This window comes from Mizuhopecten yessoensis, unplaced genomic scaffold (assembly GCF_002113885.1).
Source record: "Mizuhopecten yessoensis strain PY_sf001 unplaced genomic scaffold, ASM211388v2 scaffold10743, whole genome shotgun sequence".
NCBI classification, from domain to species: Eukaryota; Metazoa; Mollusca; class Bivalvia; order Pectinida; family Pectinidae; genus Mizuhopecten; species Mizuhopecten yessoensis.
In genome coordinates this window covers 163,182-179,875 of record NW_018408699.1, presented here as the reverse complement: position 1 = coordinate 179,875, position 16,694 = coordinate 163,182, and the positions used below count along the sequence as shown (strand labels likewise).

The following is a 16,694-nucleotide window of genomic DNA, read 5'->3' as shown; positions in this document are numbered from 1 at the left end:
CCACTGATTGTTAGGAATAAAGTATGGGGCTATCAGAGCCACTGATTGTAAGGAATTAAGTATGGGGCTATCAGAGCCACTGATCATAAGGTTGAAAGTATGGGTCCACCATACCCACTGATTGTTAGGAATAAAGTATGGGGCTATCAGAGCCACTGATTGTAAGGAATAAAGTATGGGGCTATCAGAGCCACTGATCATAAGGTGTAAAGTATGGGTCCACCATAGCCACTGATTGTTAGGAATTAAGTATGGGGGTATCAGAGCCACTGAGTGTTAAGAATAAAGTATGGGGCTAACAGAGCCACTGATTGTAAGGAATAAAGTATGGGGCCATCAGAGCCACTGATCATAAGGTTTAAAGAATGGGTCCACCATAGCCACTGATCGTAAGGAATAAAGTATTGGTTCACCATAGCCACTGATTGTTAGGAATAATGTATGGGGCTATCAGAGTCACTGATTGTAAGGGATACAGTATGGGGCCATCAGAGCCTGACTGATCGTAAGGTTTAAAGTATGGGTCCACCATAGCCACCGATTGTTAGGAATAATGTATGGGTCCATCAGAGCCACTGGTTGTTAGGAATACAGTATGGGGCCATCAGAGCCACTGATTGTAAGGAATAAAGTATGGGGGTATCAGAGTCACTGATTGTAAGAATTAAAGTATGGGGCTATCAGAGCCACTGATCATAAGGTTTAAAGTATGGGTCCGCCATAGCCACTGATTGTTAGGAATAAAGTATGGGTCCATCAGAGCCACTGATTGTTAGGAATGAAGTATGGAGTCCATCAGAGCCACTGATTGTTAGGAATAAAGTATGGGTCCACCATAGCCACTGATCGTAAGGTTTAAAGAATGGGTCCACCATAGCCGCTGATTGTTAGGAATAAAGTATGGAGTCCATCGGAGCCACTGATTGTTAGGAATAAAGTATGGGTCCATCAGAGCCACTGGTTGTTAGGAATAAAGTATGGAGTCCATCAGAGCCACTGATTGTTAGGAATAAAGTATTGGTTCATCAGAGCCACTGATTGTTAGGAATAAAGTATGGGTTCATCAGAGCCACTGATTGTTAGGAATAAAGTATGGGTCCACCATAGCCACTGATTGTTAGGAATGAAGTATGGGTCCATCAGAGCCACTGATTGTTAGGAATAAAGTATGGAGTCCATTAGGTATTCAGAGAAAGATAAGACTCCTAACAAATCACTTTTCAAGTTGTCTTAATCAATTACTCCTTTTATGTTACATAAATCTCACAGGGAATCACTCTGTCGGGAGGATTTCTGTAATTACCAACCATGAATCTGTGCTTGGAAGTTTTCTTCAATTACTGCCATTGAATCCTTGTCAAGAGGTTTTCTTCAATTACTGGCTAAGAGTCTGTCCTAATCATACCCTGTAGACACTGATTATGTCATCTGCTTTGAATTCCTTGTATTTCTTTTATCACACAAACATTTCATCAAAAAATATTTGATGCAATAGAATCAACCTTACTATTTTCTCAAATTAATTATGTTTATGGTAAATCTTGGCAGACCTATGTAATATATTATTTAAGGTCATATTTGTGGTAAACCTGTTATTTTTGTGATAAATCTGTTATTTCATGGCAGACCTACATAGTGGTACATTGTTGGTTTCCGTTTTAAAGAGGGATTCTGTTATGCTTGTGATAATGAAATACTGGCAGGCCAGGCTACTTTATTCTGGAGTGATTCTTTTGTGTTTGCATTAAACTTTAATTATCAGACCTTAAAGTGCTATTTTCAAGAGTGGATCTTATGTTTGTGGTAAATCTTGGATATTTATGTACAAAGATGAAGCACTCAGTGATTTTCAGTTTTAGCAATAATGTTTTCAATATAGTTGGCCCTATCTGTTTTCAAATTAATTAGGTTTTTGATTTAGTTTTAAAGGGTTTAACAGCTAAGGTCATTTGAGAACTTGCCTCCATGTGTGTAATGTTTGCCTGCTTGTGATAGCATGTATCTGATGCTGTCTTTGGAGTACTACTTTACTGAAATACAATGTACCACGCCAAAGGCACCCAATACAGTATTCCGACTACATACTGACAACTGGTTTCATAGGTTTTTGAATGTAGAATATTTTTTGTCTCCAGTCTGGCTCTCTTTGATAGACATGACCTGATAATGCTGTAATCTACCCTTGTCAACATAGGCTAGTATATTTGTACTTGATAATGCTGTAATCTACCCTTGTCTAACATAGGCTAGTTTATTTGTACTTGATAATGCTGTAATCTACTCTTGTCTACATAGGCTAGTATATTTGTACTTGATAATGCTGTAATCTACTCTTGTCTACATAGGCTAGTACATTTGTACTCGAAACTTATTAAGCAGTAGGATTAAATAAATACATGAAACCTTTTCGTTGATAATTTCAAAACTATAAACATTTATGAATAAAAGATATCTGGGCTGATAATGTCTCCAGACAAAAGATGCACAATTAAGTTCTTTTATATTAAACATGTAGGTGTTGTAATTATATAATGTAACACTTTGGTAAGGAATTTGTTAGCCCGGCTTTACAATGGTCCAGTGTGGGCTTTTCCAGCATCAGTCTGGACTGGACTGATTTCTTAACACCATTAGAGTGGCTCAGTAGTTAATACAGCGTCTTAGGGTCACTGCTGATTCTTCTGTCGTTAATCAGGGAAAGAACATTTATATAAAAAAAAATATAAAAAATTCACAAATCATTTCAAAGCCTGTATTAGACAATCTACATCACAGTAAAAAGTGCCCAAGTTCCAAACACTGTTTGTTACTTCCTACTGGTAAATCAATTGGCTTCAGGAAGAACAATTTATATTGAGACAGTTTTATGAGAAAACTTACTGGGAAGAAAATATATTTTTCATTATTTATTTCTATAGTTACAATTGCAAAGAGGATTTTGATGAAAAGATAGATTTGTATGACTTCTTTGAGTATGATTTTTGCAAAAATGTAGTTATGCTTTGGCGTTACTCACTGGCAGACTAAATTTGTTATCAGGGATGAGGACAAACTACCGACTGTGTTGGTGCTATCAATTTCTGTATTGGCTGATGATTCCCCTCTATTACAGATATTTGTTTTAACATTGTCACCATTATGTGGGTGTTAAATCCCTACATGTCTGTCTCCACAGAAACCTTGATGGACAACATAAAGGCCCTTGGATATCTTATAAAAAACATGAAGGCCCATAGCATCCCTCCGAGGGTTTTCTGTGTCTGCCTCAGGGCCAAGGATACTGTATACTATAGGAGATTTACTGAGGATTCACAGTAACCGTTCATGGTAGTGTCTGTGTCTCAGGGGCCAGAGTAACCTCTTTAAGGTTCACATCAGAGCCCCTGGAAATATTGGTGGGGACTGTGAACTGCCATGACACCTCAGAATGGCCCCTGAAGAGTTCAGGTTAACTAGATAGAAGCAATGAGACCTGATAGACTCGGTGGGGTACCAAGGAGTCCTTTGTGGAGACTGAAGGTCCAAGGAAACCTTGGTCAGGACTGTAAAGTGGTAAAATGAGGTGCAGTGGAAACTTTCAAAGAGACGGTAGAGCCTTGTTCATGATTTGACGTTGAGTGTGCTCGAATGAATGTCTAGGGTTTCTTTTACTTCCTTGCTTTGTAAAAATTTATGTTGAAATTGCATCATCCTACATGTTGTAGGCTTTCACAACTCTACTGCTCGCGACAAAATCCAAGGATGTCAGTATGTATCAGGCTCATTACCACCATAATAAACATTACAGAAGTCTCATTGTGGGTTGTCTACTGTATTGTGACATGTGCTAGAACACTACCTCATTACTTGACAGAAGTGTTTCTATTACACCTACGTCTGATATCAATTTGCACCATGAAATATCTAGGAAACCCTATACAGATTCCTAAATGTAGATGTTCATCGTCTTAATGTATAGAAACTTCTACAGTTACACATGGCTCATCCGAAAAAAAATGAAATAAATGATATTGTTAGAAAGTACGGATGATAGCTCAGTCATGTAGAAAAAGTAAAAGTAAAAGTAAAATGTGATTGTTCTAAGTGCAGTAAACAGCTTCTCAGAGAAGATTTAACTGCACAAGCTACCTCCATTGGGAAGATCAATGTGATTGTTCTAAGTGCAGTAAACAGCTTCTCAGAGAAGATTTAACTGCACAAGCTACCTCCATTGGGAAGATCAATGTGATTGTTCTAAGTGCAGTAAACAGCTTCTCAGAGAAGATTTAACTGCACAAGCTACCTCCATTGGGAAGATCAATGTGATTGTTCTAAGTGCAGTAAACAGCTTCTCAGAGAAGATTTAACTGCACAAGCTACCTCCATTGGGAAGATCAATGTGATTGTTCTAAGTGCAGTAAACAGCTTCTCAGAGAAGATTTAACTGCACAAGCTACCTCCATTGGGAAGATCAATGTGATTGTTCTAAGTGCAGTAAACAGCTTCTCAGAGAAGATTTAACTGCACAAGCTACCTCCATTGGGAAGATCAATGTGATTGTTCTAAGTGCAGTAAACAGCTTCTCAGAGAAGATTTAACTGCACAAGCTACCTCCATTGGGAAGATCAATGTGATTGTTCTAAGTGCAGTAAACAGCTTCTCAGAGAAGATTTAACTGCACAAGCTACCTCCATTGGGAAGATCAATGTGATTGTTCTAAGTGCAGTAAACAGCTTCTCAGAGAAGATTTAACTGCACAAGCTACCTCCATTGGGAAGATCAATGTGATTGTTCTAAGTGCAGTAAACAGCTTCTCAGAGAAGATTTAACTGCACAAGCTACCTCCATTGGGAAGATCAATGTGATTGTTCTAAGTGCAGTAAACAGCTTCTCAGAGAAGATTTAACTGCACAAGCTACCTCCATTGGGAAGATCAATGTGATTGTTCTAAGTGCAGTAAACAGCTTCTCAGAGAAGATTTAACTGCACAAGCTACCTCCATTGGGAAGATCAATGTGATTGTTCTAAGTGCAGTAAACAGCTTCTCAGAGAAGATTTAACTGCACAAGCTACCTCCATTGGGAAGATCAATGTGATTGTTCTAAGTGCAGTAAACAGCTTCTCAGAGAAGATTTAACTGCACAAGCTACCTCCATTGGGAAGATCAATGTGATTGTTCTAAGTGCAGTAAACAGCTTCTCAGAGAAGATTTAACTGCACAAGCTACCTCCATTGGGAAGATCAATGTGATTGTTCTAAGTGCAGTAAACAGCTTCTCAGAGAAGATTTAACTGCACAAGCTACCTCCATTGGGAAGATCAATGTGATTGTTCTAAGTGCAGTAAACAGCTTCTCAGAGAAGATTTAACTGCACAAGCTACCTCCATTGGGAAGATCAATGTGATTGTTCTAAGTGCAGTAAACAGCTTCTCAGAGAAGATTTAACTGCACAAGCTACCTCCATTGGGAAGATCAATGTGATTGTTCTAAGTGCAGTAAACAGCTTCTCAGAGAAGATTTAACTGCACAAGCTACCTCCATTGGGAAGATCAATGTGATTGTTCTAAGTGCAGTAAACAGCTTCTCAGAGAAGATTTAACTGCACAAGCTACCTCCATTGGGAAGATCAATGTGATTGTTCTAAGTGCAGTAAACAGCTTCTCAGAGAAGATTTAACTGCACAAGCTACCTCCATTGGGAAGATCAATGTGATTGTTCTAAGTGCAGTAAACAGCTTCTCAGAGAAGATTTAACTGCACAAGCTACCTCCATTGGGAAGATCAATGTGATTGTTCTAAGTGCAGTAAACAGCTTCTCAGAGAAGATTTAACTGCACAAGCTACCTCCATTGGGAAGATCAATGTGATTGTTCTAAGTGCAGTAAACAGCTTCTCAGAGAAGATTTAACTGCACAAGCTACCTCCATTGGGAAGATCAATGTGATTGTTCTAAGTGCAGTAAACAGCTTCTCAGAGAAGATTTAACTGCACAAGCTACCTCCATTGGGAAGATCAATGTGATTGTTCTAAGTGCAGTAAACAGCTTCTCAGAGAAGATTTAACTGCACAAGCTACCTCCATTGGGAAGATCAATGTGATTGTTCTAAGTGCAGTAAACAGCTTCTCAGAGAAGATTTAACTGCACAAGCTACCTCCATTGGGAAGATCAATGTGATTGTTCTAAGTGCAGTAAACAGCTTCTCAGAGAAGATTTAACTGCACAAGCTACCTCCATTGGGAAGATCAATGTGATTGTTCTAAGTGCAGTAAACAGCTTCTCAGAGAAGATTTAACTGCACAAGCTACCTCCATTGGGAAGATCAATGTGATTGTTCTAAGTGCAGTAAACAGCTTCTCAGAGAAGATTTAACTGCACAAGCTACCTCCATTGGGAAGATCAATGTGATTGTTCTAAGTGCAGTAAACAGCTTCTCAGAGAAGATTTAACTGCACAAGCTACCTCCATTGGGAAGATCAATGTGATTGTTCTAAGTGCAGTAAACAGCTTCTCAGAGAAGATTTAACTGCACAAGCTACCTCCATTGGGAAGATCAATGTGATTGTTCTAAGTGCAGTAAACAGCTTCTCAGAGAAGATTTAACTGCACAAGCTACCTCCATTGGGAAGATCAATGTGATTGTTCTAAGTGCAGTAAACAGCTTCTCAGAGAAGATTTAACTGCACAAGCTACCTCCATTGGGAAGATCAATGTGATTGTTCTAAGTGCAGTAAACAGCTTCTCAGAGAAGATTTAACTGCACAAGCTACCTCCATTGGGAAGATCAATGTGATTGTTCTAAGTGCAGTAAACAGCTTCTCAGAGAAGATTTAACTGCACAAGCTACCTCCATTGGGAAGATCAATGTGATTGTTCTAAGTGCAGTAAACAGCTTCTCAGAGAAGATTTAACTGCACAAGCTACCTCCATTGGGAAGATCAATGTGATTGTTCTAAGTGCAGTAAACAGCTTCTCAGAGAAGATTTAACTGCACAAGCTACCTCCATTGGGAAGATCAATGTGATTGTTCTAAGTGCAGTAAACAGCTTCTCAGAGAAGATTTAACTGCACAAGCTACCTCCATTGGGAAGATCAATGTGATTGTTCTAAGTGCAGTAAACAGCTTCTCAGAGAAGATTTAACTGCACAAGCTACCTCCATTGGGAAGATCAATGTGATTGTTCTAAGTGCAGTAAACAGCTTCTCAGAGAAGATTTAACTGCACAAGCTACCTCCATTGGGAAGATCAATGTGATTGTTCTAAGTGCAGTAAACAGCTTCTCAGAGAAGATTTAACTGCACAAGCTACCTCCATTGGGAAGATCAATGTGATTGTTCTAAGTGCAGTAAACAGCTTCTCAGAGAAGATTTAACTGCACAAGCTACCTCCATTGGGAAGATCAATGTGATTGTTCTAAGTGCAGTAAACAGCTTCTCAGAGAAGATTTAACTGCACAAGCTACCTCCATTGGGAAGATCAATGTGATTGTTCTAAGTGCAGTAAACAGCTTCTCAGAGAAGATTTAACTGCACAAGCTACCTCCATTGGGAAGATCAATGTGATTGTTCTAAGTGCAGTAAACAGCTTCTCAGAGAAGATTTAACTGCACAAGCTACCTCCATTGGGAAGATCAATGTGATTGTTCTAAGTGCAGTAAACAGCTTCTCAGAGAAGATTTAACTGCACAAGCTACCTCCATTGGGAAGATCAATGTGATTGTTCTAAGTGCAGTAAACAGCTTCTCAGAGAAGATTTAACTGCACAAGCTACCTCCATTGGGAAGATCAATGTGATTGTTCTAAGTGCAGTAAACAGCTTCTCAGAGAAGATTTAACTGCACAAGCTACCTCCATTGGGAAGATCAATGTGATTGTTCTAAGTGCAGTAAACAGCTTCTCAGAGAAGATTTAACTGCACAAGCTACCTCCATTGGGAAGATCAATGTGATTGTTCTAAGTGCAGTAAACAGCTTCTCAGAGAAGATTTAACTGCACAAGCTACCTCCATTGGGAAGATCAATGTGATTGTTCTAAGTGCAGTAAACAGCTTCTCAGAGAAGATTTAACTACACAAGCTACCTCCATTGGGAAGATCAATGTGATTATTTATTGTTGAAATGTTGACGATATGCATTCCATACGCTTTGTTCATTGGTTCCAATATTGCATGACAACAGCGTTTGAAATCTGAGGGAAAAGAAGTGCCAATTGATGCAGATCAATATCTATGTGACAGCATTTTAAAGCGGCTGAGTGCTGTAGTATTCAGCTTTGTAAATGCAGTTTAGGGTTTATCACCTTTTTGAAATGATAGATATTTGCACAGTTCTGAATTCACAGAGATTTACCACGAGGTTCATCAGTAATTATCACAGAGTGTGCTTCAAGGATTTGATCACTGATCACACATCCATAATCAATTGTCTTGTCTTATATAAATGGAATTTTTATTACATTTATATGTATGATAAATAAGATATTGAAAACACTACAGGAAAAACAAATCTGAGATATGATGCAAATATTACGACGTTACGTGCGGTATCGGTGACACCTTGTGTAACGTAAAATGACATAATTTTATCATACTTTGCATTATTTTGTAGAACCCCCTTGTACACTACTGTGTTGACAAAGAAAAAGGATCAACATGAGCTAATAAACATTTTTTATAATTTTTGTGAAATAAATATAGTTTAAAAAATCGCCGGAATTAGGAGGGGAAGAAAGATATATGGTTGTTGGGACAGGGCTATATTCTCAAAATCGTTTCCATTGTTTTTGAACAAGTCGGTTGTCCCAGTTTTAGATTTAGTATCAACATCAGATATCTGTTATTTTTATCATATTTCTACGATTCTATTTATAAGTATTGACTTTATCCACGTAGTACTTCAAAAATTGTAATGATGTATTAAATTTAAATCATAATCATAAAATGGCCTCACGATTTCTACTGATGTTTAGCACTCTAAATGTTGCCTAACGTTATTCCCGTTGCGTCACCAAAGTGGGACATTTTACGGAAATTTAAAAGTGAAGTGCAATATTTTCATTATTGATCCCTTCACAAAAGTGAAAGTGTTTCATTCCATTCAGTAAAGACACATTCTTATTAGGACAAAATTGTTTCATTTCATGTTTCGTAATTTAATAATATACGTCATCAAAGTTTCAATTTATGCAAAATGTACGTCAAAAACAACTACTGGACAAATTTCAGAATTTTATTTTTGCCTGTGTAACAAGAAAACATTCTTTTCAGATAGATAATTTTCTTTGTACGATAATTTCGACAAAGACGCATTACAAATATAACTTTATATATCTTAAATATATCTGACAATATCCTCCTGTCAACACGCTAGATTCATGCCAACCTTCCTGCTGGGTAAGCGCTACAATATGTAACTAGCGGTTTGGAGAAAATTTTGGTAAATATGCCAATCACTGCATGATCCCAATGAAACATTTGACTTCATCTGCGACGTCAATTCTGCTTCCGTACTTTTGGGGCAAATTTATGGAATTTCTTTAAAACGTCTTACCCCGTAGATGTTACGAGTTACACAAGTTATTGTGACGTTTTCAAGGTTGTTAATGTTGAACAGAATTCTTCATGTTGTGTTTATACTATCCATAACTAGCATTAGATAAATGAGTTTGAAAAATCGTTTTCTGTGATATATAATATGATGTCAAGTTCTGAAAACTTAATAATACAGCGATACTTTTAGCGGGCGCCATGCAATTTTGAAGCAGTGTCACCAACATCGCGCGTAACATCTACAGATATCTGTCAGTTTTCAGTCAATAAATTATCTGCAATGTTGTCTCATTTAAAAGGTAACAAAACTCTGTGATAGCAAAGTGAGTATATGTTCATTTTATCAATATAAGGTCTTGGTAAAATTCAATTTTGTGTGCATGCATTTTTTATTTGATCATTTTTTTTTGTTCGCACAAGTCATTTGATGGAGGCTCCTTTGGGTTGTTGGTATTCTGTATCCTTAACTTCGAACCATTATGTAGAATTAACCATCTTCCATTTCCTCTAATTAAGTTGATGCATGTTTCCTCCAACCTACTGGAGGCTGTTTTTCAATCACTGCATGGTTGGTCCCCAGGTTCTGTGACTACCGAGTCCTACCGAGTCCCATAGTGCCCTGACAAATGAGTGGTGTGGTTTTCTGACAAATGAGTGGTATGGTTCCCTGACAAATGAGTGGTGTGGTTTTCTGACAAATGAGTGGTGTGGTACCCTGACAAATGAGTGGTGTGGTTCCCTAAAAATTGGAAACTGTTTTTCCCTGACAAATGAGGGGTGTCATTTTCTTACAGCTGTGTGATAAGTTCCTGTGATTCCCACAAAATTGTGATTCCATGACAACCAAGTTATTGGTGAGTGCCATAGTAATGGGGTTCCCTGACAGCTGATGTCTAAGGTTCCTTGACAATCAATAGTGTTGTGATTCCATGACAACCAAGTTATTGGTGAGTGCCATAGTAAAGGGGTTCCCCGACAGCTGATGTCTAAGGTTCCGTGACGACCAATAGTGCTGTGATTCCATGACAACCAAGTTATTGGGGTTCCAGTGCCATAGTAAAGGGGTTCCCTGAGAGCTGATGTCTAAGGTTCCATGACAACCAATAGTGCTGTGATTCCATGACAACCAAGTACTGTGGTTCTCTGATAACTGTTTTACTGTGGTTCCCATAAGTAAAAATTATTTCCTTGACAACCAGAATCTATGGTCTCCGACAACTGAGTGTTAATTGTGGTTTCCTTAACAATGGAGTACTAGCTGTTTCCCTGATAACTGCATTTTGTGGTTTCCTTAGGACCAAGATATGTCTTTCCCTGAAAACCTAGTTCCTCGATGAAGTACTGTAGTTCTTAACAACATAGTACTGTAGTTTCCTGACAACCAAGAACAGTAGTTTCCTAATTGGCTGACAAATAATTTCTACGAATCCTTGATGAAGTGCTATGGCCACCTTATATGACCAAGTACTGTATTTTTTTGACAACCACATTCTTTGATTCCCTGACAACTAGAAACTATCATTCCCTGACAAGTGAGTATTGTTGTTATCTGTCAACTCTCAAATTTCATTGTTTTCCTGACACTCTGAGTTCTGTGGTTCTGGAAAGTACAATACATGTATAATGATAGTTCTTTGATCAAATTCTGTTTTCCCTGATGAACAATGGTTTCATAAAGTGGTCAGAAAAAGAAGGTACATGTACTGAAAACATAAATGGTTTTCTGACACTACTGTACATGCCACCTTCATACTACAGAGCTGTAACTACGTCACTGTTGGCAGTTCTATGATGGTCTGTACATGCCGCCCTCAGGACACGAGGCGATATAAATAGATTATTGTGGGCGGTTGCCCGACCCAGTACTGTACATGATGCCCTTAGAATAGGACACTCACTGTAACTACATTGTTGCATGCTTCCATCACATTTGTCATGTAAAAATTTAATGCTCAATCTTACTTTTAGATTTGCTGTGGGATTTCAGAAACAAATGAGAATGAACGTTTTTTGCGTGTTGAATGTCAATAAGTAAATTGACTGTTTTTGGTGTGTGGGTTAAGTGTAGAATTAGAAGTTCAGCGGTGGTTGGCTGGTGGTTATATTGAATGAAGTACTTAAAAAGATTTTAGCATACTAATCGGAGTTTAAAGGTAAATTTTGTATTACAAGTCACACTGCATGTTTGATAGCCAGGTTCACAATGATAAAAATATTAAACTATGTTGACACAAAGTTACACTATGTTAAAGCAAGGTCACCAAATATAATCAGGTAAACAAGGTCACGATGAAGTCACACACTGCATATTAGCTAGCCAGGTTCACAATTATTATCAAAAAGCATGTGCCGTTACCACTGAACGGTAAACGGTGTAAAACTGGAACTATGCATTGGGAACTGTTTGGCATGTCTACAGCTTTGATATAGAAAACTAGGCACAACAGTGTTCCATGTGTAAACATTCAAGATGGCTATAGCTATAGACCAGGACTCGAACCCTGGGCCTCAGATTGGAAATTATAAACTATTACTATAATCAATTGAGCTACCTGGTCAACAGTAGTAGTTCCTGGTCCAATTGTGCTACATTTATATCCAAAACGAAAGGGAAATTACTGTATATAAGAAAAAACATGTTGGAATTCTCTAGTGCATTGCCAGCAGTGGTACAGCGGTCCTTAATGATACTGATTTTGATTTTTGATGTATATGATCATATAGCTACTGGTACATACATGTACCCAGATGACCAATTACAGTAGGTAGTGACTATTTATAGAACTATACCCAGATGACCTTTTTCTACATGAAGAGTTTAGGAATGTACTGATGATCCTGTACTGGAGAGGATAGCTATATATATATGATCTATAACAGTAAAGTGTAGAATAGCTATATCTATATGATCTATTACAGTAAAGTGTAGAATAGCTATATCTATATGATCTATCACAGTAAAGTGTAGAATAGCTATATCGATATGATCTATTACAGTAAAGTGTAGAATAGCTATATCTATATGATCTATTACAGTAAAGTGTAGAATATCTATATCTATATGATCTATTACAGTAAAGTGTAGAATAGCAAAACTATATGATCTATTACAGTAGAGTGTAGAATAGCTATATCAATACAATCTATTACAGTAAAGTGTAGAATAGCTATATCTATATGATCTATTACAGTAGAGTGTAGAATAGCTATATCAATACAATCTATTACAGAAAAGTGTAGAATAGCTATATCTATATGATCTATTACAGTAGAGTGTAGAATAGCTTTATCCTGGTGACCAAATACTTTGGAGTATACATTGATGATCTATAATAGTGACCTGTTTTTACTGTATCTCACTCTAACATTAAATAAAAGTTATTTTGCTGCACTTAAGGCTGATGTGCTTTATTGCACATCTACTGAAAACTCCACAAATGAATCAGTATAAAAACGATGTCAATAGTTTTCAGGGATGAACATTTTGACTTTGGCCCCATAAATCAATACAAGCTTCACGTTTCTAGGGTGTTATTCTTCTATTTCATAGCCAGTCGCTGACAGTTTTATCAAGTATAACCAAGTTATACTCTAACTCTCACACCTTGTGTGCTGCTAGACATGTGATGATTTAACAGTGTGCTTTGATTTATGTGGAAGGCGATAATACAGATTACGTCATCATGTCCTTTTGTACCAGTTAAGCTTATCTTTGGTAGATGTCTGATAAATACGTACAACTAAATGACTAATCTTTAATTTAGATTTCCATGTGTCTGATGCATGCTCTTTTGCCTTCATCACAATGACAACCCAATGAATGAGTGTTATTTGTCCCCTTCATCACAATGACAACCCAATGAGTGATATTTGTCCCCTTCATCACAATGACAACCAAATGAGTGATATTTGTCCCTTCATCACAATGACAACCCAATGAGTGTTATTTGTCCCCTTCATCACAATGACAACGAAATGAGTGATATTTGTCCCTTCATCACAATGACAACCCAATGAGGGATATTTGTCCCCTTCATTACAATGACACCCAAATGAGTGATAGTTGTCCCTTCATTACAATGACAACCTAATGAATGAGTGATATTTGTCCCTTTATCACAATGACAACCTAATGAGTGATAGTTGTCCCTTCATTACAATGACAACCTAATGAATGATATTTGTCCCCTTCATCACAATGACAACCATATGTGTTATATTTGTCCCTTCATCACAATGACAACCCGATGAATGAGTGATATTTGTCCCTTTATCACAATGACAACCAAATGAGTGATATTTGTCCATTCATCACAATGACAACCAAATGAGTGATATTTGTCCATTCATCACAATGACAACCAAATGAGTGATATTTGTCCCTTCAATCCTTCATCACAATGACAACCCAATGAATGTGTGATATTTGTCCCCTGCATCACAATGACAACCAAATGAGTGATGTTTGTCCCCTTCATCACAATGACAACCTGATGAATGTGTGATTTTTGTCCCCTTCATCACAATGACAACCTGATGAATGTGTGATTTTTGTCCCCTTCATCACAATGACAACCCAATGAGTGATATTTGTCCCCTTCATTACAATGACAACCAAATGAGTGATAGTTGTCCCTTCATTACAATGACAAACTAATGAATGAGTGATATTTGTCCCTTTATCACAATGACAACCTGATGAATGTGTGATTTTTCTCCCCTTCATCACAATGACAACTGAATGAATGTGAGATATTTGTCCCTTCATCACAATGACAACCCGATGAATGTGTGAGATTTGTCCCCTTCATCACAATGACAACCTGATGAATGGGTGATTTTTGTCCCCTTCATCACAATGACAACCCGATGAATGGGTGATATTTGTCCCCTTCATCACAATGACAACCAAATGAGTGATATTTGTCCCCTTCATCACAATGACAACCTGATGAGTGATATTTGTCCCCTTCATCACAATGACAACCTGATGAATGTGTGATTTTTGTCCCCTTCATCACAATGACAACTGAATGAATGTGTGATATTTGTCCCTTCATCACAATGACAACCCAATGAATGTGTGATATTTGTCCCCTTCACTTCATCAAATACCACAGTAAGGTGTCTAAAGGTGAGAAATGCTGCCAATTCTAATTCCATCCTGGCAGGAGAAAGATTTGTAAAAAAATTGTAAGCTCAAGCAAAGGAGGCTCAGTTTATAAGCCAATTCTGACTGCAACTGTTACACCTTGCCGAGACCTGTTGAACATGATGCAATGAAAGTTTCTGTGTCATGGTCTCTTGCGGCTTGGTATTCGTAAGGTCAAGGTCACATCTAGAGGTTAATTGTCAGACCAGTATACCAAAAATCAGTATAGTTTCGGTATAGTTATAAGGTAAAGGTACAAATCATAAAGACTTCATAGGCAGTTTTTCCCAGGTACTTCAGTGCTATAAAGTTTACTTTTTATGTCTGACTTACCTCACTATTCCACTTTATCCAATGGGGGACATAGGGCTATGGGTGAAATAGCCCTACTGCCTTGTGGGTGACTTGGGAAAGTCAAAGGCTAGGAAAGTAAATCCAGACAGAAAATCAGGATAGATGGAATTCGTAAGCAATGAAACTGCAATTGTCTAAGGGATGGAAAACCCCAACAGAACAACCCGACCCTTCACGTAGAAGGTTTAGCTTACGGTTAACACCCTAACTAGTAAATAAGTTTTGTTACAGAAACGACTTTTAATGACTATCTAACTTGAATTACTCTTTCAGATTGATATATCTACTATTAAGATTGACTTGAAGTCTAAACATATGAATGATCTGTTCCAGATTGTAATGCTTGCATTTAAGACTGTGACTTGTCGTCTAAAAACATTAACGATCTGTTCCAGATTGAAATGCTTGCATTTAAGACTGTGACTTGTCGACTAATCATTAACGATCTGTTCCAGATTGTAATGCTTGCAGTTAAGATTGTGACTTGTCGTCTAAACATTAACGAACTGTTCCGGATTGTAATGCTTGCAGTTAAGATTGTGACTTGTTGTCTAAACATTATCGAACTGTTCCGGATTGTAATGCTTGCAGTTAAGACTGTGACTTGTCGTCTAATCATTAACGAACTGTTCCAGATTGTAATGCTTCCAGTTAAGATTGTGACTTGTCATCTAAACATTAACGAACTGTTCCAGATTGACATGCCTACAATAAAGCGGGCATACAAGAAGAAGTATGATGCAGAGCTGGTAGATGACCTGAAACACAAATGTAACCACCCCACTATCAACGTCCTGATAGAGCTCATCAACAAGATACCCCAGGGACAGGGCAAAAAGGTAGGTACCAAGGGGCTGGGGCATAAACATAGCAACATGTGATTTTATCCCCAGGGGCAGGGGCAAAAAACATAGGAACATGTGCTCCTATCCTCAGGGGCAGGGGCAAAAACATAGGAACATGTGATTCTATCCCCAGGGGCAGGGGCAAAAAACATAGGAACATGTGCTCCTATCCTCAGGGGCAGGGGGAAAAGCATAGGAACATGTAATCCTATCCCCCCACCCCATAGGGGACAGTACAAAAATAGGAAATGTGGAAGGTAAAAATAAAGATTTACAATGGTGAACTTTGTGTTAACATCAAGGTAAGAAATTACAATACCCAACCTAATCTCTGTATGGTTATGGTATCTATATTTGCTTTTATCTATTTTAGGTTTCTTAACTCCTTATAATTAGGCATCAGATAAACAAGTGTTCATTAAACGTAATAGGCTTTACAAACTTGATATACATGTAACTGGAGAAATTAAGGGTCCTTGTAGACTGATAGTTACTGGATATCTGTTTTGTAAAACTTGTTAGTTTTAGCTCACAATGAATTCAAGTGCATATGTGCTTATATGTAATGATCTGGCATTTTTCTGACGTCAAATTACTCTTTAAAAACTTCTTCAGAATCATTAGACTTTGAGTATCTTGATATTTTGCCTGTATCTTGCTGAGAAACAACTCTTATTAGAAATGCTCAAATAAATAACTTTGACCCACTATAAAGAACACAGGAGTATTGTTTTATCGAATCAAGCAACTAGACCCCCACAGCAAGAGACAGTTATATAATGTATCTGCTACAGCAGCTGCATAAATAAATCACTTTGTT

General features: G+C 37.7%; 1 protein-coding gene across 4 annotated transcripts in view; it reads left to right on the top strand.

Moving 5' to 3' along the window:
• The window catches only part of LOC110462058 (annexin A6-like), a 133,897-nt gene that overhangs the window by 80,731 nt on the left and 36,472 nt on the right, over positions 1 to 16,694 (top strand). For all 4 annotated transcript variants that reach the window (XM_021515841.1, XM_021515842.1, XM_021515839.1 and 1 more), the window contains one exon: positions 15,725 to 15,868. In XM_021515841.1, the coding sequence (XP_021371516.1) occupies positions 15,725 to 15,868 (144 nt within the window). The remainder of the gene's footprint in view (positions 1 to 15,724; positions 15,869 to 16,694) is intronic.